The sequence below is a fragment of the Chlorocebus sabaeus genome, chromosome 15, assembly GCF_047675955.1.
Source record: "Chlorocebus sabaeus isolate Y175 chromosome 15, mChlSab1.0.hap1, whole genome shotgun sequence".
In the NCBI taxonomy this organism is placed as follows: domain Eukaryota; kingdom Metazoa; phylum Chordata; class Mammalia; order Primates; family Cercopithecidae; genus Chlorocebus; species Chlorocebus sabaeus.
This window is the reverse complement of record NC_132918.1, coordinates 48576699-48601725: the sequence shown is the minus strand read 5'-3', so window position 1 is coordinate 48601725 and position 25027 is coordinate 48576699. Positions and strand designations below refer to the sequence as shown.

General features: G+C 35.4%; 1 protein-coding gene across 2 annotated transcripts in view; it reads right to left on the bottom strand.

Moving 5' to 3' along the window:
- The window catches only part of ATR (ATR checkpoint kinase), a 124628-nt gene that overhangs the window by 4941 nt on the left and 94660 nt on the right, over positions 1-25027 (bottom strand). For both annotated transcript variants that reach the window (XM_008008852.3, XM_008008853.3), the window contains 10 exons: positions 24430-24572; positions 15414-15511; positions 14664-14896; positions 13274-13408; positions 11647-11856; positions 10431-10574; positions 7308-7458; positions 4525-4681; positions 4255-4408; positions 2905-3056 (listed from right to left, as the gene is read on the bottom strand). In XM_008008852.3, coding sequence (XP_008007043.3) covers positions 2905-3056; positions 4255-4408; positions 4525-4681; positions 7308-7458; positions 10431-10574; positions 11647-11856; positions 13274-13408; positions 14664-14896; positions 15414-15511; positions 24430-24572 — 1577 coding nt within the window. The remainder of the gene's footprint in view (positions 1-2904; positions 3057-4254; positions 4409-4524; positions 4682-7307; positions 7459-10430; positions 10575-11646; positions 11857-13273; positions 13409-14663; positions 14897-15413; positions 15512-24429; positions 24573-25027) is intronic.

The following is a 25027-nucleotide window of genomic DNA, read 5'->3' as shown; positions in this document are numbered from 1 at the left end:
TAAACCTCTAACTAGTTATGATATACTTCCTATTTCAGAGAATTTGCTTTTGCATATGTCCAACTAACCAGTATTCTACCATAATGTCTGATAGGCAGCTTTTAAATAATGAAGGTGAATAAATAAGCTTTAAAGGTCCTTTCAAACAATCTGTTTCCCACAGCTAACTTCATACTTAAAGGTCAAAGACTGACTGCTCTACCCCTAAGATCAGGAACAAGACAAGGATGTCCACTTCTACCATGTCTATTCGACATTGATTTAGCTAGGGCAAGTAGGCAAGAAAAAGAAATAAAAGGCATTGATATTAGAAAGGAAGAAGGAAAACTATATCTGCAGATGACATGTTGTTGCGGAGAGAAAATCTTAAGGAAGTCACAAAAATAATTATTAGAACTAATACTTGAATTCAGCAGATTGTAAGATACAATATCAATATATAAATATCAATTGTATATCTATACACTAGCAATGAACAATCCAAAAATGAAATTAAGAAAGATTCCATTTAGAATAAAACCAAAAGGAATAAAATATTTAGGAATACAGTTTTAAAAAGTTAAATATAAGACTTGACCCTAAAAACCACAAAACATTGATGAAAAAAATAAAATTCAAATAAATGGAAAAACCTTCCATGTTCATGGATCAGAAGACTTAATATGGTTAAGACAGCAATACTCCCTAATTGATTTACAAATTCAATGTCATTCCTATCAAAATCCAAACTGATTTTAAAATTAATATGGAAATACAAGGGACCCATAATAGCTAAATGATCTTGGGGGAAAAAAGCAAAGTTGGAGCACTCACACTTTCTGATTTCAAAATTTACGACAAAGGTACAATAATCAAAATACTGTGTTGTTAGCGTAACGTTAGGCATATAGATCAATAGAATATGGCTGAAAATCAATTGACCATTTCAACAAAAAAGCCAAGATAATTAAATGAGGGGGAAAATATTCTTTTCAAAAAATGGTGCTAGGACAAATGGATATGCACATGCAAAAAAAATGAATATGGACCCCTGCCTTACACCATATATACAAAATAACTGAAGACAGATAAAAGTTCTAAATAGCAGAGCTAAAAGTCAAAAATACTTAGAAGAACACATAGGTATAAATCTTCATGACTTTGGATTAGGGAATCGTTTCTTAGATATGACACCAGAAACACCAAAAATAACCAGAAGAAAAAAAAAACAAATTAGACTGCATCAAAATTTAAAACTTTTATGTTTCAAAGGCCATCATCAAAGAAAGAGAAGAGACAACCCACAGATGGAAGAAAATATTTGAAAATCATATCTTATAAAGGCCTTGTATCCAAAATGTGTGAAGAACTCTTGCAACTTGGCTGGGCAGGGTGGCTCATGCCTGTAATCCCAGCACTTTGGGAGGCTGAGGCAGGTGGATGGCTTGAGCTTACGAGTTCGAGACCCGTTTGGGCAACATGGCAAAACCCCTTCTCTGCTGGGGAGGCTGAGGCAGGGAAATCGCTTGAACCCAGGAAGCGGAGGTTGCGGTGAGTGATCATGTTACTGCACTCCAGCCTGGGTGACTGTCTCAAACAAACAAACAAACAAACTCTTACAACTCAAGAATAGGCCAGGCATGGTGGCTCATGCCTATAATCCCAGCACTTTGGGAGGCCAAGGCAGGAGGATCACTTGAGGTCAGGAGTTTAAGACCAGCCTGGCAAACATGGTAAAACCCAAACTCTACTAAAAACGCAAGAATTAGCCAGACATGGTGGCTCATGCGCACATGCTGTCCCAGCTACTTAGGAAGCTGAGGCATGAGAATCGTTTGAACCCAGGAGGCAGATGTTTCAGTGAACCGAGATCATGCCACTGCACTCCAGACTGGGTGACAGCGAAACCCTGTCTCAAAGGAAAAAAATAAAGAATAAAAAGACAACCCAATTTAAAAGTGGGCCAAGGATTTCAATAGACATTTGTCCAAAGATGATCTACAAATGGCCAACAAACACATGAAAAGATGCGCACCATCACTGGTCATTAGGGAAATGCAAATTAAAACAATGAGATACAACTTCACATCCCTAGAATGGGGAAAATAAAAAGGCAGACAATAACCAGTGTTAGAAAAGATGTAGAGAAATTGAAACCCACATACATTACTAGTGGGATTATAAATTGTTACAACTGCTTTGGAAAATGATTTGAGAGTTCTTCAAAATGTTAAGTATAGCATTTAACATATGACCCAGCAATTCCACTCCCAGGTATATACAAGAGAACCGAAAACATATGTCCACATAAAACTTGTGCACAATGTTCACAGCCAAACTATTTATAATACAAAAAAGGTGGAAACAATCTAAATGTCTCTTAACTGATGAACAGAAAAAGAAAATGTAGTATATCCGTGTAACAGGATACCATTTGGCAATAAAAAACAATGAAATACTGATACATGATGAACACTGAAAATATTACGTTAAGTGAAAGAAGACAAACATGAAAGGCCACATATTAGATGATTCCATTTATATGAAATGTCCTGAACAGGTAAATCCATAGAGACAGAGAATATTATAAATGAGTGGTTACAAGTAGATAGCAGGGGTGGGAGGGCGAAGGAATCAGGAGTGACTGCTAATGCCTGTGGAATTTCTTTTTGGGCTGATGAAAATGTTTTAAAATTAGATAGTAGTAATGGTTGCACAATCTTGTGACTATACTAAAAACCACTTAATTATGTACCTTTGAAAGGGTGAATTTATGGTATGTAAATTATATCTGCATAAAGCTATTATTTAAAAAAACTCTTTCAGTCAGTGCAAAGTGGTTCCCATATAAAAACAAACATATGTAGGGGCCAATAATTATATTCAAGGTTACTGTTAAATTATTTACAAAGTATAGATGATTACCTCAATAAAGGCTCTCGCTGATCACGCATAAGCCTCATTGTAACTTCACATGCTCTTCGAAAAAGACCCTCTGTTCCCATAGGACCCATTCCATTAACCATATTATGAGTCAGGCGAAATGGTACAATTTCTGGAACTTCAAAGGTTTCTCCCTTAGAAACAATACATTTTGTTACAAACTAACAATGTTAGAATTTAAAAATCTTTACTCAGAGAACTTCATGTACAGATTCTTTCAACAAAGAGCAAAAATACCTTCAAAATATTTATGTTGTAATTACATTAGAGGTTTGTAACATGAAGGAGCCATGTAGCTCTCTGCCTTTGCTTTTATAGAACTGAAACCATACTTGATCTTGGATAAGATCTAGGAGATAAGTGGACTTACCTTTCACTGAGTTTAGTACAGTGAATAAACAGTATTACAGAGACAGTTTGTGCATTCAATATTTAGTCTCATATTTTCTTTGTCTTTCTTGAATAATATGAAATACAAATATTCTCTTATATTTCTATTTTTCTTTAACACTTTCATCTTAAAACAAGAGATGAGAAGCAGCCAAGGGTCAGATGCTTACATCCCCTCATAAAGGAAATAAAACATGTCATATAATGAAGTCCAGTTGTTCATTTTCTGCTGTCCTCTAATCTGCCTTTTCTAGGGACCTTTCATCCCTCCAATCAGTTACCCTAAATTCCTCTCTTGTATGGTTTAACCCATGCCAGTGTTTTATCTCTGATTTGTTCTTAGTTGGATCTATGATCTTTCTTGGTTTCTTGTGACAGCACAACGCAACCTGTAGATGGTGGAGGTGAAGAAAATAGTGCGCTAACCTACCAGTCTGCCCTGCAGGATTCTAATACTGGAAAATTGTAGGGGGCCTTAAAGATGGGTCCAATTGCCTCAATTTATTCCCAGGCCCCACTCTGGATCTACAGAATCTGAATCTCCTGGGTATCTATAAATTTTTTTTAAAATTATTGGATAATTCTGATATGTTGCTAGAATTGGAAACTATCATATTAAACTACTCTGTCTCTCTAAAACTGAGTCTCAGTAAAATGAACTGATCTGCCCATATTCACATAACTAATAACTGAGTCAGAACCTAAACCTATGTTCTTGGACTTCAAATTCAGTACTAGCTGTACAGTATCACTCTTCTAAGTTCTCTCCATCCTAATATGCATTACTACATGATCCACTGATGAAAACTAGTCAACAAATTATCAGTATAACTCAACTGTGAGTATAACTGCTACCAACAGGTATGTCAAGGAAGAACAGTTGTTAAGAAAAGGAAATTGGGGGAAAATATACAATTAGTAAGAGTAACTCACATCACATACCTTATTGAAAAGACAGTTGAAATCTACATGTACGCATTCACCAGTCAAAGAATCAAAGAGAATATTTTCACCATGACGGTCTCCAAGCCCCAGAATATAACCAACCATTGACATTACTGCAGTGGAACGGCAGTATGCTGATCTACTACTGTACCTAAAAGAAACACAATGCCTATGAAATATCCATATACCATATGAGGCGAATATAAATCTAAAATATTAAAAATAAACATTCAACCATAACAACATATAATATTCTTGGTAACTTACCATGATGTAGGATCAGGGAATGTTCTCAGAAACCACTCATGAAAAATAGGAGGATGCCTGGGCAGGAGAAATTCTCGGAATACTTTGAGTTTTTCAGATAAAGCTGCTGACTTTGGTAGCATACACTGGCGAAGTTCTTTTCCTGTCATATACACTCCTGCGAGGAAGAGTGATATCCAATAATCACATCAGCCAAATGAAAAAAGGGGCAAAGTTTTTTTGTTAAAATTGGCCAGGAAACACCTACTTCTTTTCAAATTGTTATTGAAAAACAAGCATAAATGAAAAATTTTCAATTAAGCATACATAAAGTTACTGATTATATAATAAAATAATAAACCACATTATCTTCCCTTGATACAGATGACCCTTGAACAATGTGAGTTTGAACTGTGTGGGTCCACTTACATGTGATATTTTTCAACCAAACATGGATCAAAAACATGGGATGCAAAATCATTATATACTGAGGGCTGACTTTTCATACATGCAGGTTCTGCAGGGCTGACTGTGAGACTTGAGTATGTGTGGATTTTGATATGTGAGGGTATTCTGGAAGCAATCCCCCAGATAAGGGGGGACCACTGTAGTTACCCAAATGAAGCCTCTTATTGATGAAAATTAATGTCAGTTAAAACCAGTGTTGTGAAATCAAATAGTTCCAGAATACAAGACTCAGAATTAAGTCCCATACGAATGAACTTATTTTGCATATATATGTACATATCTATATGTATATATACATATATTTTTACACTGACACAAATTATCAAAGAAAAAATATATTTTCAAATCCAAACTCAGACATATACAATATTTCATACTTATAAATAAAATAGTCAACAGCAAGTTCTTGGAACTCTGACTCAAGTGTCTTTGAGTTTCAGTTTTGCAACTGTGAACTCAGACAAGTTACGTAAGTTCTCTGGCACTGTCCATAAAATAGGGATAATCAGGCGTGTTAACAATAATAAATAAAATAATGTACATAACATACTTGGCATAATACCCATTATATAGTAATTTAACAGTATTACTTAATGTTATAAATTGAACTTTATCTCTCAAAAAATATGCTGAAATCCTAATTCTTGGTACCCAGGAATGTGAGCTTATTCAGAAACAGGATTTTGCAGATGTAATGTTGTTAAGACAAAGTCATTAAGGTGGGCCCTTAATTCAATAATCCAATGACTGGTATTCTTGTGAGAAAATGGAGACACAGAGACATAGAGACAATGCTATGTAACAATAAAGGCAATGTGGTACAATACATCCAGAAGCCACAGAACACCAGAAGGTTAAAAGAAAGGCAAGGAACATTAGCCTTCAGAGAGGTCATGGTTCTAATGACATCTTGATATTGTATCTTTAGCCTCCAGAACCATGAGAAGATAAATTTCTACTGTTTAAAATCGCCTAGTTTGCAGTAATTTGTTATGGCAAATACCATACAAATTATGTATGAAAACATACACTTATTTTCTACTTCACTTTGATAACTTGATCTATTCATTTTTAATGTATTATACCATATGCACTTTAAAAACATCTTATTTTAAAGTAAGTTTAGATGCTACAAAAAGTTACATCATCTATACGGAGTTCCCACATATTCTTCACCCAGCTTTCCTTAATGTTCATTCTTGCATAACAATAGTACAATTATTCAAATCAGGAAATTCTTATTGTTACAGTATTATTAACCAAACTTCTGACTTTATTCAAATTTCACCAGCTGTCCCACTAACACACTTTGTTTGGGGGTCAGGATCCAATCCAGGATTACACATTACATTTAGTTGTCATCAAATGTCAACTCCTTAATGTCATCAAATCTGGGAAATCTCTTTCTTTGTCTTTCATTACTTTGACATCTGTAAGGAGTTTGGACCAGTTATATTTTTGTTTCTCTAAAGTTACTATACTTTTCCCTTTATAATTGATAAGTATCTGATAGGGAGATACTTCAAGATTCTTCAAATAACTTGTTTCTCATCTTTGCCTATTAGTTTTAGCATCCATTAATAATCACTGCCTACAATAAGTATTACTATAGTGTTTGTTAATTGGTGATTTCCTATTTCCATCATCCTTTCTACATTTATTCATTGAAATTCTATTAGAATATAAGGAAGAAATTCCTTATTTCCTATTTATTTCTTTCACTTCCCTATTTATTTACTCAAATATTTATTTATATCAGTATGGACTCATATTTATTTGTTTATTCCATGGGTTATAATAGTTTACAATCATTATTTATTTTGTTGCTCAAATTATCCCAGGTTTGGACAGCTGGAGCCTCTTATTCCAATCTAAAACGTAAGACTTCATTCTAGCCTTCTCTCTTTCCTTTCTCCAACAATGAGAAAACTGGCTCTCATTATACACAACATATTTACTTATTTGCTAAAGACTAGTACTGTATATACATAAAGTAGTTTCAGAATTGTTAACCAATATCTATGAAAAACAAATATTCATATATAGTTTTGTGAGCTACCTCAAATCCTATTGGGATGAAGACAGGGAAGGAATCAAAATAGAAGGAAAGAAGGAAGGAAGGAAGGAAGGAAGGAAGGAAGGAAGGAAGGAAGGAAGGAAGGAAAGAAAGAAGGGAGGGAAACACTTAAGTGTTTCTATATATAAAATCTAGAAATTTCACTATGGCTTATATCAAAAAACATAGGCTAACATATATTAATACCAATATACCCATATTATATAACTTAATAGCTATTATACCCATACTGTATACTTATAAGAATTAATTTTAGTACCCTTTTCCTTATATAGTTTGGTCAGAATAGGTCTCAAACCAGCAGTGTTGTTCACCCATTCAATAATCCCACATTCATCATTCAGTGGAATAACTGCGTATGTTCGAATATGAAGCTCTCTTCTACGAGACTCTGCATCTTTTCTTAAGCACTGTTAAAAAATACACAGAAATTTAAAAACAAGATAGAACTCAAAATTTCTAAACATTAAATCAAATATATCTAAAGATTGCTCATTTCGTAACAAAAGAATGTCGATGAAGGCTTACTATGTGGTATACATGAATAATTCTTCTGAATGGTAGGGAAGGAAACTACTGGGACAGTATCTCTATTTACAAATTATTAAAAATGTCCTGGGTAGGCCCTTCTTTTTAATTATTCACTATTAATGTGACAAGAATATTGTGTTTAAAATATTTAAGTTGTATATTTAACAATGACAAAATACTGCTGTTTTATTTTCTATTGCTTTAGAGGTATTACTGAAACAGTAAGTCTTTAGGCACAGAGACTGCTATTTAATTTTAATTATTTCTTTTTTTTTTTTTTGAGAGGGAGTCTTGCTCTGTCGCCCAGGGTGGAGGGCAGTGGCACGATCTCGGCTCACTGCAAACTCCGCCTCCTGGGTTCTCGCCATTCTCCTGCCTCAGCCTCCCGAGTAGCTGGGACTACAGGCACCTGCCACCACGCCCAGCTAATTTTTTGTATTTTTAGTAGAGACGGGGTTTCACCGTGTTAGCCAGGATGGTCTCGATCTCCTGATCTTGTGATTCGCCCGCCTCAGCCTCCCAAAGTGCTGGGATTACAGGCGTGAGCCACCACGCCCGGCCAATTTTAATTATTTCTAAAATATAAACAACAGAGCATGAGTTCTATGACATCCTCAAAATGTATTGCTTCTCTTGCGGTTTATCACAACCTTATTTCAAAAGCTATCCTTTAGCAGAAGAAAGGCTTACGTATTTCATCTGATTGATCCTGATATATCAGGTAAAAATAAACAGTATTACGTTTAATTCTAGACCTGTATGAAGTAAGCACACATCTATAATTGTAACCTGCTCAATTCAAAAGCACAATCCCTGACCAAAAATACATTTTACACTTTAGGAAATAGGTTCCATAACTACCAGGAAAACAATGTAGCCATAGAATCTCATACAAAGATCAGTGTGTGGCCTCCAAAACTTACATAGTTTTTTACAATCAGGCTATTTTATCTTACCATGTTCATGAGGGAAAATGTAACAAAATAATTAAAGTAACAAAGCTGATTAATGTAAATTTGTAAACTAAAGCCAGGCCACTTGATACTCAAGTAAATCTGATACTCAGAAAAACACTCAGGGAGCTTTGGAGAGAACATACTAATGGTTCAGTAGTTAGTGAATTAAGATACCATTTTAACAAACAATACTTTTTTGTTGTTGTTGTTGAGACAGAATCTCACTCTGTCACCCAGGCTGGAGTGCAGTGGCACGATCTGGGCTCATTGCAACCTCCGCCTCCCAGGCTCAACCAATTCTCATGCCTCAGCCTCCCAAGTAGCTGGGAATACGTGCGTACACCGTCGTGCCTGGCTAATTTTTGTATTTTTAGTAGAAAAAGGTTTTCGCCATGTTGGCCAGGATGGTCTCGAACTGCTGGCCTCAAGTGATCTGCCCTTTTCAGCCTCCCAAAATGCTGGGATTACAGGCATGAGCCACCACACCCAGCCCAAACAATGTGTTAAAATAAAAAATAATCCTCCTTTTCATATTGCTTTTGAAATAGGTTTTTAATGTGGTATTAATTTTTAAATGACTTTTGGTTAAACCAAGCAGACGATAACTGTTCTTTTTTTAAAAACTCATCTAGTGCTACATCTTTTCTATGCTAAAGATCTATGACTTTAAAATGTGGGAAGGCAATGAGAAGAAAGGAGAAAAAGCTTTTAGAAAAATAATGAAGTTTCATCTTTCCACAGTATGGATCAATTTTTACCAATGGAAAAAAACATATGCTATGCATTTACAAATACCTGGTTACAGAATAATTCAAAATACATAAAACCATACATTTATAATAACCCTTTAATAAGATTCCTCATATCATCTTTGAGATAGAAATCAAATACCAATAGAACTGAAAAAATGCTAATGATTACCTTTCATTTATCTATTTATTTATTTTTAAGATTCAGGGTCTTGGCTCTGTCATCTGGGCTAGAGTGCAGTGGCATGATCATAGCTCACTGTAGCCTCAAACTCCTGGGCTCAAACGATACTCCTGCTTCAGCCTCCTGAGTAGCTGGGACTACAGGCACGTGCCTGGCTAATTTTTTTTTTATTTTTTGTAGAGACAGGGTTTCACTATATAGGCCAGGCTGGTCTCAAACTCTTGGCCTCAAGTGGTCCTCTTTCCTGGGCCTCCGAAAGTGTTAGGATTACAAGTCTGAGCCACTGCACTCAGCCTATTTATCTTTTGATAAATATATTAACACAATAGGCAAAAGGTAGAAGCATCTAAATGTCCATCATTGGATAAATAGATAAATAAAATGTGGATGGAAAACATTAGACTATTATTCGGCTTTTAGAGGGAGAAAATTCTGACACTTGCTATAAAATGAATGAACTTTGAATAATGCCAAGTGATTTAAGCCAGTCATAAAAGGAGAAATACTGCACTTATATGAGGTACCTCAAATGGTTAAGTTCATGGAGACAAAGTAAATGGTGGCTGCTGAAGGCTGAGGGGAAGGGAAATGGGAAGTTATTGTTTAATAGATACGGAGTTCCAATTTGGGAAGATGAAAAAAGTTTTGGAGAGGAATGGTGGTGATGATTGTACAACAATGTGAATGTACTTAATGCCACTGAATTATATACTTCAAAAACTGTTAAATGTTAAGTTTTGTGCATGTACATTTTATCTCAATAAAAAAATTAAGTGAAAATGAAAAAGACAGTATATTTCATTCCTGCTTTTTAAGAGTGATCCGTTTGCATACTAAAATGCCTATATCAGATTGAAAGTAATTATAGCAACTCTGAAATAGAAGCATTCTGGTTTTATAATCGTCAAATTTTTTTAAAATAAAAAATAAATAAATAAAATAAAAGCAAACTATTTCCAAACCTTATTAATCAAGGAATTGAATTCCATTAGTCTACAATCCTTTCTCAGGTCATCTTTTGGCTTACACATCATGATGTAGAACTTTCCATCTGACCCTTTTAAAGAAATCTTCTTTGGTTTCTGAAGAGAAGCAAGAATTTCCACCTAAAAGATGATGAGTTATATATGAATTAGGGCCAAAAACTTCTGTGTAAATGTCTATATATTATAAACCTTGAGTTATGTTAAAAAAAAAAAAAAAGAATATTACAAGCTATATTATGTAGTGAATTTGTATTTAAAAATTTTTTAAATTATCTATGACCTATGAAAATAATGACTGTCTATGAACAGAAACATTTTCATCCATTAAAAATAGCTATGACATAAAAAGATTACTTCATCGCCAATACAAGTACTTACATATTCAAATCTAGACAGCCCCCTTCAAAGCAGCCAAAATATTTAAAAGATTTTTGAAACATCTTTTCAGGATCTTTCTGCAAAGACTGAGACTCTGTTTTTCAATGCTTTATCAATTAAAAGTAATTTGATTTCTGAAAAAAACTCCTCCAAAATTAAGTGTACTTAATGAAGTGAGTAAATAAGGTGAATAATACTGCTTAAATTAAAAACAAAGTATAGACTGGGTCCAGTGGCTCACGTTTGTTATACTAACATGGAAGGCTGAGCAGGAGGATGGCTTGAGCCTAGGAGTTCGAGACTAGCCTAGGCAACATGACAAAACCCCGTATCTTCAAAAAATTTTAAAAATTAGCTGGGCATGGTGACATGCACCTGTAGTCCCAGCTACTCAAAAGGCTGAGGTGAGCAAATTGCTTGAGCCTGAGAGGCAGAGGTTGCAGTGAGCTGAGATCGCACCACCGTACTCCAGCCCGGGCAACAGAATGATACCCTGTTTCCAAAAAATAAAAAAAAAAGAAGAAGAAGAAAAATCAAACTGTGAAAAAGTAAATATTATAGTCATACTAAAACAATAGGAGCATTTGAAAAATCAAAACATTAGGGTGAATGTGAATCATGAATCAGAATTTTTTTTAATCACTGAATTTTTTTGCCATCAGTACAAATGAGTTTAGTTTTACTCTTCTGTATTTCCAATTTTTTTTTTCTTCACAAATAAGATTCACGAAGATTCTGTGAAATATACTTTTTATCTTAATTTGAAGTTAACAACTAAATTTTAAAATCATAGTCATATAAAACTGAAGTTTACCATATCATCAAACCCTGCAATATAGGCCCAATGTCCAGGAAATGGCTCATGGCTAGCATGGTTAGCATGGGTACCCAGAATTGATGGAAGTGTAGGTATCATGACTGATTGCAGAGGAATGAGGATTTCACTAAATGTTGCTTCTTCTACCAGTTTTTTAAGCATTTTAAAATGAGTGCTCATGCTTAATGTGGAACTACTTCCATCAACCTGAAAAAATAAATAGTGCATTTCAATTTGTGTTTACCTTAAATTCAACTATAACAAAAATTTCACTTTTACAATATTGTAATTACAAAGGCTCAGCAGTCTGTGGTTTCCTAATCAACCCATTTTAGCCTCTGCCATTTACCTCATTAATAATAGTACCTACATCATAGGATTGTTTAATGATTAAAGGAGACAGTAGAGGCCTAAAATCTATTATCAGATATTAGAAAATCCAAAGAGCTCTGTAAATCAAACTCTCACTGAAGAAACAGTTATGTGTTTGATTATGGGATACTCCAACAGGTTACCCTCAGTGGAAATATCAAATATTAAATATGCACTATATTACCTTAAAAATCTTAAAAATCCTGAATTTCTAGGTGTAGCTTGCCACAAAAGTTTCAGATAAAGAACTGGAAATCTGTACATGTAAAGCACTTACAACAGTGTTAGTGTTTTAATAAATGTTGGCCACCATAACACTGTTTTTGATAATGTCAAGTGCATCAGAGGTCAAATGGGATGAATGGAGATAATAAATGCAGATTACACTTTTGAGATGTTTATTGATAAAGGAAAGGTGAGAAATAGTCTGTATCTTTTCATCTATAAACAATGATGGACTCTGAATATTTGTCAGGTGAAGTCTAGCTACGTACCTTATTAAAGAGTTTCTCTCTCCCTCCTTATAACCACCCCCACCTCCCACTTTTATCTTTACTATACATCCTTGGGGGTTTTTTCTCTAATACTTTAGGTAGAATTATGGGGTTACTCCTGTAACCATATTCCTACTTTAGTCACAAATCTACTGAAAAAAGTACTTATTACTCTAAATAACCATCTGCTTAGTTCCCTATAAGACTATAAGCACCTCAGGCAGATAACAGATTTTATTCATCTTGTTTCCCTTAGCATAGTGCTTGTCCCCTCACAGGCACTGAAATGTATACTAAAAGAATGAAAAGTAAAACCCCAACCGTCTTCCCTATCATAAGTGTAGTTTAATAACGTATATGAATTTTGAAAGTTTAAAGATATGATATAATCATAGAGACTACTATAAGTAACTTTGAATATTTTACATACTTATATTTTTATGGCTTATTTCATATTCTCTACTAAAAATTTCTGAGAAACATGGATATCTACCCTCAGAAAATTCTTAATTTACATTAAGAAGAACTTTTATAAATATTAGAAGGTATTTTGAAGTAAGATATATTAGAAATATTAAAAACTGCTTTATTAAGATAAATCATACATAATTAAAATACATAATACATTTTGATATATGTGTACACCTATATGTTAGAATTTTAATTTAATTAATCAAATGAAAAAATCAGCTCAAATTATATAAATATATATATAATTACCCAACATCAATTTATAAGCACTAAGATTATGATAGTACCGGTTTATTGCACAATTCTAGAAGCTTATCTGTTAGGCGAGTTGCATCTCCAACAAACTTCTCTAAGGATTTTTTCATATGAATGGCTTTATTTAGGATTTCCTTGCATCTGTTCACACGCATGGGATAAGAAGACTGTCATAAAAAAGAGTTAAATACTATTTTATATAAGATTTTTGAAAGATAAATTTTTTGAATGACAAAAAACTTAAAAAGTATTCATGATAAGAGTTTATATGATACAAATTTCCTGAAAATTTATTTGGTAATGCTATCAAGAGTCATATAAATATTGCCACCCTATAACTTTGTGAATTATAAAGTTATAAGGATCTGCCCTGAAGAAATAATTAGAAATGAGAATAAACATAGATATAGCTAGATGTGTTACAACAGCAAGAAAAACAGAAATAACCTTAATGATTAACTAAGCAGTTAAATAAGTTATTGAAGGCTATTTTTTAGAATTTTATATATTAAAATTATATCTTTAAATTATATTTAATAACTGGAAACAATAAAGTGAAAAATGTGAAATTGTATGGCAACATAATTAAATTTAGTGTTAAAATATACTAGAAAATATACAAATAAAATTACATCAAAACATTAATGAATGGCCCAAGGTATGAATTTTAATTTTTGTTTTATGTCTCTGTATTGCCTAAATTCTCTAAACATTTACTTATTACATATATTGACCAACATATGAATTCCCTTCAATGATGCAATAACGGTTTTTTAGTATTAAAAATTCAGGTGCTGGCGGGGCACGATAGCTCATGCCTGTAATTCCAGCACTTTGGGAGGCCAAAGCAGAAGGATCACTTGAGCCCAAGAGTTTAAGCCCAGCCTGAGCAACAAAGCAAGATCCCATCTCTACAAAAAGAATTTAAAAATTAGCTGTACATGGTGACACATCCCTATCGTCCTAGCTACCAGGAAGCTGAGGCAAGAGAGTCACTTGAACCCAGGACTTTGAGGCTGCACTGAGCTATGATCCCACCATTGCTCTCCAGCCTGGGCAACAGAGAAAGATCCTGTTTCTTAAGGAAATAAAAATAAAAATTCAGGAACTTTGGATTAAAATATTTGTGAAAACATAGGTAACCATTCTGCATCCGGCATTAACCGTTTACTAGACTTCATAAAGAAAACACATGCTGAATTATTTGATCTTAAACATGCTAGTTACTTCATTTCATATGGTAAATATACCCAAATATTAGATATAATGCTATAATTTCTCTCTTTAAAACAATTTAAAATTACTAATCTAATATAGGAGAGAAGCCCTGGAACTTGTATCTACATATTAGTATCGCATAATCAATTTCAAATAAAATGGTAAAAGACCCTTTTCATATAAAAAGGTAAAAGACCCTTTTACCTTTGACACAGCTGTCATCATCCACATTGCTTGTTGAGGATAGGCTAGAAATACTTTGGCTATTATTTCCATCAAGACAACAAAAACTTCATCATGAGAATGACAAATTCGAGAGATCAATTGTGAAAAAGCAGTCAAAAATTGATATGGAGCTAAATAGTTTGTATGCTCTGTGATAACCTTGTTTATTTTACCCAAATCATTCCTCATCTGTACACGATCGGAACGGCCAGCTGGGGGAAAAAATAAGTTTAAAAAACAGTAAAGGAAAGAGAAAAATCAGTGTATCAGTTCATTTCACAGAACAAAAATTTTGTTTTAAAAATAGCTTTAAAGTATGTTATTCCCATGCCCAAGGCTAGATCACTTGCCAATCTGTGAAGAGACAGTTGTCTCTGTCCAACTAGAAAAAAATATTTAGACCCATTCAAAAACCCAAGGGACATTAATTTTCACTATCCATTTTAATTTGTAGGGTAAATTATTTGGCTAAAACTAACACATTTTAATATGTGTTAAGTTCATCAAGAAATAATCAGATTTTTATTTGTGGCCTTGAATTAAAACTACTTTAAATGTCTATGATTTGTCTTTCCTTTTTAACATTTAGTATCTTACTCACACTTGCATAACATCTTAATTATCAAAGTCATTCCAAGCTTTTAGGAAATCAGACTGCCCAGCCAAATCTGACTTTATACCAAAGTTATAATTCCTAGTCTTTTAAAATTTTTACGTGAAGAGTTATACCTTTTTCCCATTCATATGCCTTTGTACCATAATCAAGCCATAGAGTTAACATTCGTGGCATTGACTGATATATGAACTGATTTCCATATTGTAGAGATCTGCAATTATATAGACAAGAAACACTATTAGCATAGCTGTCTTTTTTATATGAATTAAAATTTAAAGATTTAAACTACCACATACCTTTTTCACAAAAATTATAGTATCAATATTTCTTCCTAGAAGTTATTTTTGACTCCTCTGTCTCCTTTTTAGCTCACTTAGCTCTATATTGCCTGTACCAAAAACATGTACATACTGTATGTTTCCACTTATACAGAATTTGTACATTATACAAATTCTACTCTAATCAAAGTCTATCAATACTTCTTTCAATTTTTCCTTAGGATCTCTGTGTCTTCATTTGCATTCTTTGGCCATAAGCCTAGGTCAGGTCCAATCACTCCATTTCTGGGAAGTTATAATAATTTGGTCACCCTAACTAAATACGTATTTCTGCCCTTCAATAAATTCCAGACTAACATTCCTGAAATTCTGGTTTTATCATGCTCTCCCCTTACTCGAAAACAGGAATCAATACCTACGTATTAAAACTACATAAATGATTCTGCCTGGGATTCAAATACTCAGAATCTTTTATCTCCATAATTTTCCAATCTTAGCATCTTGCCACTCACCAGTATGCATCTTCCATCAAGTCTGGTTTCCGCACCATCCTACAAACTAACCACTCAACCCTGGTTCTCGTGAAATTTGTGAAAAGTTAAAGTTCTCTCCTTGAATTATGTGGAGGCCTGGATATCAGTTTATTTTCAAAATAAATTTTATTGTGGTTAAATATACATAACATAAAATTTGCCATCATAACCATTTTTAAGTGTACAGTTCAGTGGTATATTAATATGGTTGTACATTCACATTGTTGTGCAATCATCACCACCATTTCCCCTCCAGAACTTTTTTCATCTTCCCAAATTGGAACCCCATACCTATTAAACAGTAACTTCCCATCTCCTTCCCTACCCAGTCTCTGGCAACCACCATTGTGCTTTCTGTCTTCATGAATTTGACCATTTGATGTACCTCATATAAGTGGAAACATACAGTATTTGTCCTTTTTGTGACTGGCTTATTTCACTTAGCATAACGTCCTCAAGGTTCATCCATGTTGTAGCATATGTCAGAATTTCTTTCCTTTTTAAAGCAGAATAATATTCCATTATGTCTACACCACATTTTGATCAATTAATCTCCCAATGAATTCTTGCACTGCTTTCATGTTTTAGCTATTGTGAATAATGTTGCTATGAAGATGAATGTACAGATATCTTTTTGAGACACGTAGAGACAGTTTAATGATACAGAGTTGCATTTGCCATTCTACAACTATAGAAGAAGTGGGGACTTTCTTTTCGTCTTCTCATTTTGTCAAGATTAATTTAATCAGAAATTAGGAGAGTTAGCAGGTTTTTTTTTTTTTTTTTTTTTTTTTTGAGAGACAGTCTTGCTCTGTTGCCCAGACTGGAGTGTAGAGGCACGATCTTGGCTCATTGCAACCTCTGCCTCCCGGGTTCAGGCCATTCTCCTGCCTCAGCCTCCCAAGTAGCTGGAACTACAAGCACCCGCCACCACGCCCGGCTAATTTTTGTATTTTTAGTAGAGACGGGGTTTCACCATATTGGCCAGGCTGGTCTTGAACTCCTGATCTTGTGATCCGCCTGCCTCGGCCTCCCAAAGTGCTGGGATTACAGGCGTGAGCCACCACCGCGCCCGGCCGCAGGTTTTTTTTAAAGGTACACAACATGATGTTTTTGTTTTTAAACATTTATTTATTTAAATTGACAAATAAAAATTGTGTATATTTATTGTGCACATGTTTTGAAGTATACATTGTGGAAGAGCTAAACCAAGCTAATTCGCACATGCTAATTATTTCACATACTTATTTTCTTGTGGAATAAAATCTATTCTCTCAGCAATTTTCAATATAAAACATTTGTTAACTATAGTGACCACGTTGTAGAGCAGATCTCTTTAACTTATTCCTTCTATTTAACTGAAGTTTTACGTCCTTTGACCAACATCTCCCCAACTCCTCACTACCCCAACCCCTGGTAATCACCATTCTACTCTCTAGTTCTATGAGTTCAACATTTTTAGATTCTCCATATAAGTAAGATAATTCAGTATTAATCTTTCTGTGCTGGGCTTATTTCACTTAGAATAATCTCCAGGTTCATCGATGTTCTCACAAATAACAGGATTCCTTCTTTTTTTAAGGCTGAATAGTATTCCATTGTGTATATGTGTGTGTGTGTGTGTGTGTAAGTATACATATATATGCCACATTTTCTTTATTCATTCCCATGTTGATGGACACTTAGTTTGATTCCACAGCTTGGCTGTTGTGAAGATGCTGCAATGAACATGGGAGTGCAGATATCTCTTCAACATATAGATTTAACTTCCTTTAGATATACACCCCATAGTGGGATTGCTAGAGCATATGATATTTCTATTTTTAATTTTTAAGGAATCTCCATATTGTTTTCCATAATGGCTCTACTAATTTACCTTCCCACCAACGGTGTATAAGGGTTCCCTTTCCCCATATCCTCTCCAATGCTTGTTATCTTTTGTCTTTTATATGATAGCCATTCAAACAAGTGTGAGGTAATATCTCATTGTGGTTTTAATTTGAATTTATCTGACGATTAATGATGTTGAACTTTTTTTATATACCTCTATTGGTCACTTTTATGTCTTCTTTTAAACAATGTCTGCTCAGACTCTTTGCCCATTTTTTTAATCGGGTAATTTGTTTTCTTTCTTCTATTTTTATTTTTATTTTTTGAGACAGGATCTGGCTCTGTTGCCTGGGCTGGAGTGCAGTGGTATGATCCTGGCTCACTGCAACCTCCACCTCCTAGGCGCAAGCGATCCCCGTTTCAGCCTTCTGAGCAGCTGGGACTGCAGGTGCATGCCACCACACCCGAATAATTTTTGTATTCTTTTGTAGAGATGGGGGTTTCACCATGTTGCCCAGGCTGGTCTTGAACTCCTGGGCTCAAGTGATCCATCTGCCTCGGCCTCCCAAAGTGCCGGGATTACATGCATGAGCCACCGTGCCTGGCCAGGTGATTTGTTTTCTTACTATTAAGTTGTTTGAGTTCCTTACCTATTTTGGCTATTAACCCCCTATCAGATGTGTGGTTTGCAAATACATTCTGCCATTCTATAGTTGTCTTTTCATTCTGTTGATTGTTTCCTTGGCTATGCAGAAGTCTTTTGGTTTGTATAATACCATTTGTCTATATTTGCTTTGTTGGCTGTGCTTTTTGGCTCATACCCAAAAAAATTATTGCCCAAACCAATGCCATGAACCTTTCCCTCTATGTTTTCTTCTAGTAGTTTTACAGCTTCAGGTCTTACATTTAAGTTTTTAAGCCATTTTGAGTTGATTTTTGTATATGGTGTAAGGTAAGAGTGTAATTCCATTCTGTTGCATGTGGACATCCAGTTGTCCCAACACCATTTATTGAAGAGACTATCCTTTCCCCATTGTGGGTTCTTGGCACCTTTGTTAAAGATCAATTGACTGTAAATGCATGGATTCATTTCTGGGCTCTCTATTCTGTTCCATTGGTCTATGTAGACATTTTAATACTAATATTATACTGTTTTGATTATTACAGCTTTGTGGTATATTTTGAAGTCAGGTAGTGTAATGCCTTCAGCTTTGCAGCTTTGTTCTTTTTTTTTTTTTTTTAGAGATGTAGTCTCACTCTGTCCCCCAGGCTGGAGTGCAATGGCACAATCTCAGCTCACTGTAACCTCCGCCTCCCGGGTTCTAAAGAAATTCTTCTGCCTCAGCCTCCTGAGTAGCTAGGATTACAGGTGCACGTCACCATGCCCAGCTAATTTTCTGTATTTTACTAGAGACAGGGTTTCACCGTGTTGCCCAGGCTGGTCTTGAACTCCTGAGCTCAGGCAATCCATCCACCTCAGCCTCCCAAAGTGCTATGATTACAGGTGTGAGCCACCACGCTCAGCCAGCTTTGTTCTTTTTGCTCAAGATCTCTTTGGTTATCTGAGGTCTTTTCTAGGTCCATACAAATTTTAGGATTTTTTTTCTACTTCTGTGAAAAAAGTTACTGGATTTCTTTTTTTTTTTTTTTTGAGACTCCCAGGCTGGAGTGCAGAGGCACGATCTCGGTTCACTGTAACCTCCGCCTCCTGGGTTCAAGCAATTCTACTGCCTCAGCCTCCCTAGTAGCTGGGATTACAGATGCACACCACCACATCTGGCTAATTTTTGTATTTTTAGTAGAGACCAGGTTTCACCATGTTGGCCAGGCTGGTCTCAAACTCCTGACCTCAAGTGATCCACCCGCTTCAGCTTCCCAAAGTGCTGGGATTACAGGTGCAAGCCACGGTGCCCAGCCAGAATTTTTAAACAAAAAAAAAAAAAAAAAGGAAAGAAAGAAAAAGCTATTGGAATTTTGATAGAAACTACATTGAATCTGTAGATCACTTTGGGCAGTATGAACATTTTAATATTCATTCTTCCAATCCATAAACACAGGATATCTTTCCATTTGTTTATGTCTTCTTCAATTTCTTTTCATCAGTGTTTTATAGTTTTCATTGTAGAGGTCTTTTGCCTCCTTATATTTATTCCTAAGTATTTTATTTTTTGTAGTTACTGTAAATGAGATTGTCTTCTTAATTTATCTGCAAGTAGTCTGTTGTCAGTGTATAGAAATGCTACTTACTTTTGTATGTTGTCTTTATATCCTGCAACTTTATTGAATTCACTTATTTGTTCTAATAGTTTTTTATTGGAGTCTTAGGGTTTCAGTATATAAGGTCATGTTGTCTGCAAACAGAAAAAAGTTGATGACTTCTTTTCCAATTTGGATGCCTTTTATTTCTCTCTCTTGCCTAATTGCTATGGCTAGGATTCCTGGTACTACATTGAATATAAGTGGCAAGGGTGGGCATCTTTGTCTTAACCTTAGAGGAAAAGCTTTGAACTTTTCACCACTGAGTATGATGTTATCTTTGGGGTTACCACACATGGTCTTTACTGTGTTGAGGTACATTCCTCCTATACATAATTTTTTGAAATTTTTTAGTCATAAAAGCATGTTGAATTTTGTCAAGTGCTTTCTCTGCATCTATTGAGATGACATGATCATATGGTTTTTGCCCTTCATTCTATTAACATTGTATATCAAATATATATATTTGGATATGTTGAACCATCCTTGCATCCTGGAAGAAATTCCACTTGATCATGGTGAATGATCCTTTTAATGTGCTGTTGAATTTGGATTACTAGTATACCTTCTTCATGAGGCCTACCAGACTTTTGCAGCAATTCAATGCAAAGAAATACACTTTTGAAATCATAAAGCTAGTGGCTTGTGGCTTGACTTTTGACCTCCATGACTTCTGGACTTCTTTGGTTCACTTTTGGTATCTGGCTAACATAGCCTTTCACATAGCTGAGACCAATTTATTTCACATAATAAATTAGCCTATGCCTGGCTAATTTATTTTATTTATTGTAGAGATGAGGTCTTGCCATGTTCTCCAGGCTTTTCTTGAACTCCTGGGCTCAAGGAATCCTTCCATTTCAGCATCCCAAAATTCTGGGATTACAGGCATTAATCAACGTGCCCAGCCATATCTGATATTTACTACATTTATTTTGATTTTTTTTTTTTTTTTTTTTTTTTTTTTGAGACAGAGTCTTTCTCTGTCACCCAGGCTGGAGTGCAGCAGCATGATCATAGCTCACTGCAATCTCTACCTCCTGGGCTCAAGCAACCCCCTTGGCTCAGCTTTCCTTGTAGCTGGGACCACAGGCGTGCACCACCTTGCCTGGCTAATTTTTGTATTTTTTTGGTAAAGATGGGGTCTTACCATGTTGCTCTGGCTGGTTTTGAACTCCTGCGCTCAAGCAATCTGCCTGCCTCAGCCTCCCAAAATTCTGAGATTACAGACATGAGCCACTGAGCCCAGCCTATTTTGAGATCTAATCTCACATTCTATTATGTACCATTATTTAAATGTTTTATGTACTTAAGGTTTCTATCCCTAATTGGATTGTAGATTCTTAAGGGCAAACATTAATATTTTAATCAGTAATAACACAATTATTCAGTCAGGGGATAAATATGTCTCAATAGCTAAGTTTACTCCCTTAAGCATACAAATATTTTATTTTAACTACTATGGATAGAAACAGGTTTTGAAATGTACTTACATTCCTGAAGGGTACTTTAAAAATACTCATTATACATAACAGTTTTATGCATATAGAGGACTTTATATAACTACTTGTTTTAAAAGAAATGTGTTAAGTAAATTCTATATCCCAAGGCACATGATATATACTAAGACTAACAGCAAACAAAAGAAGCTATCACTCACTGTTCAAAAGAACTGGGCCAAGAGTGATGGCTCACATCTGTAATCTCAGTGCTTTGGGAGGCTGAGGTGGGGAAGATTGCTTGAGGCCAGGAGCTCAAGATCAGCCTGGGCAACACAGTGAGACCCTGTCTCTACAAAAAATTATTTAAAAACATAGTTGGGCATGGTGGCATGTGCCTATCGTCCTAACAACTCAGGAGACTGAGGTAGGAGGATCACTTGAGCCCAGAGTTCAAGGTCATAGTTAGCTTTGTGTGACTGCACTCCTGCCTCAGTGATAGAGTGATACTCTGTCAATTAAAAAAATGACAGGGTACCTTTAGTCATTTTGCTACCCTGATACCATCAATGATGAACTAATATTGCTTTTTTTTTTCCATTTTTTTTTCCCTGTGACACAGCCCTCAGGAGATCCCGAGAACATATGCCCTTTTCTTTCTTCTTTTTTTTCTTTTTTTTTTTGAGATAGGGTCTTGCTGTGTTATCCAGGCTGCTGTGCAGTGGTGCAGTCACAGCTCACTATAGCCTTGACCTCCCAGGTTCAGGTAATCCTCCCACCTCAACCTCCAAAGTAGCTAGGACTACAGGTACACACCACCACCTCTGGCTACAGATATTGCTTTAATTCCTGAAAATATTTAACTGAGAAGTCATAGTACCTCATAATAGGCAATTTTAACAGATTTATTGATCTGAAGATATCTTTCCATGTAAAGCAATAGTATATGAGTATGATAAGGAGAATGTATGGAATGATATTATTTCTTAGTAATAATTTATAAAAATATAAACAGTAGGCCTGAGATTATACTACTTGACTATAATACACTGATATATGAAATTAAAAGTTATATTTCACCTATTAACTAGTTTAAGAATAAGTACTTTCTACAAGTCTAATGTCAAAGTCATTTTCATATATATATATTATACTACTTCTTATTGGAATGGGCTAGAAGGAAGTATTCCACTGCAATTAAAAATAACCAAGAAGGCTGAGTGGGGTGGCTCACACCCATAATCCCAGCACTTTGGGAGGCTGTGGTGGGCAGATCATGAGGTCAGGAGTTCGAGATCAGCCTGACCAACATGTGAAACTCTGTCTCTACTAAAAATACAAAAATTAACCGGGTGTGGTAGCACGCGCCTGTAATCCCAGCTACTCAGGAGGGTGAGCCAGAATCGCTTGAACCTGGGAAGCAGAGGTTGCAGTGAGCTGAGATCGTGCCACTGCACTCCAGCCTGGGTGACAGAGCAAGACTCTGTCTTAAAATAAAATAAAACAAAATAAAATACTACTACTACTACTACTAATAATAATATATAACCACAAAATATGACATTTAGGATCTTCTGGAATTCTATGATTGGGGACTCAGGGAATGAGGGTCTGGAATGGGAAGGATACTTAATTTGGTGCTGTTGAATTTTTTTAAAATCCATGCTGTAGCATTATAATATGTATATTGGTTTTAGTTCACAGTTACTGGCTCCTAATTCCTTGTTATGTCAGGGCACTTTAGGCCTCAGGAAACGGAATCTCTCTCTATGAGCTTCTCCTGTCCTTCACTCACCTGCCCAAGGCAAGATTCTAATCTGACTGTGGGTCAAAAGATTCTCATCCCAGAGAGGATCCTGCCCCACACCCTAGAGGAAGGAATGCTACATAGAAAAGGCCAAGAAAAGTCTGAACAGACAGACCTTGCTGGGTTTACATTATGAGCTGTTTGTCCACTCACATTTCTACATGGTTGTCAATCATGCCCATGTAATAAAGACTCCACTAAAAACCCCACAGGACAGAGTTTGGAGAGCTTCCAGAGAGTTGAACACATGGAGGCTAACAGGAGGGTGACGAAGACCTCTTCCACGCGCCAGGAGGATGGCACACCCCATCTCCATGGAGACAGAAGCTCCTGTGCTGGACCTCTCCAGACGTTACCTTATCTATCTCTTCATCGGGCTGTTTATTTGCATCCTTAAAATATCTTTCTTAATAAACCAGTAAACATGTTTCCCTGAGTTCTGTGAGCTACTCTAGCAAATTTATTGAACCCAAGAGGAAGTTGTGAGAACCCCAACTTGAAGCCAGTTGGTCAGAAGTTCCAGAGGCCCAGACTTGCAACTAGGGGAAGGAGGAGATGGTCTTGTGTCACCAAGCCCTCAACCTTTGAGGTATGACACTGTCTCCAGACAGAGAGTGTCAGAACAGAATTGGAGGACATCAAGCTGGTGTCCACCGCTTGGTGTATGGGGTAAAAACCCCACATATCTGGTCACATAAGTCTTCTACTGTGTTGATGATTGCTGTGTCAGTGTGAGAGCAGAGGAATAACATGGTTAGAGAGAGTTTCCAAAACACATGCCTATATCACTTTTTTCATTTAAAAAGTTAGTTTTTAAAGTGAAGAAAAAACTTGCATAAAGGAAAAATTTACATCTTATCTAAGGTGATACACTGAATCAGTCATAAGCCAGAAAATACCTAGAATATGCTAAGACATGTGATAATAGTTTCAATATTAATAGTCATCCTTTCATATTTAATCTGCAAACATGCAGTTCTCATACTCACCTGCCAAAATGAAGAACTATATATCGGATGAGATCACCTTGCTTTTCCATTTTGTTGTCTGTGACCATGGGCATCAATTTGTCATAGTACTTGGCAAGGTAAAAATGCCCATCCTCCCATTCTGGCAGGCACGCAGTCACATCCTGTAAAAAAGAACATAGGATACTTACCTAAGGAAATCCCATGCTATGCTGGGAAGTAAAATATGAATAGATGAATACGGATCAAAGTATGTGACCTTTATCTAGGTGGAGCAAAGTCAAAAGCAGACTCAATCTTTGATGTGGATAAGGAATAGCTACCTTCTTATAAAGGTTTTCTCAGGAGGGCTGATTGGTTCTGATGGGTTGTCCACTGCCCAACATGAAATAGTGTTGGAAAAATTCGCAACTTAGGAGAAGAAAACTCCATTTATGTTACCACTTTAAAAGATACAGAAAAGTAGTGTCTGGATGGGTTAAAGTTTTTTTATATATAAATATGTGTGTGTGTATATATACACATGTATCATGAAAAGCATTTTTAAAAATCCTCAAAGCAGAAGTAATATCAAGTCTCTAAAGAGGGTAGGACTTTAAAAAGCATAAAAATTATGGTA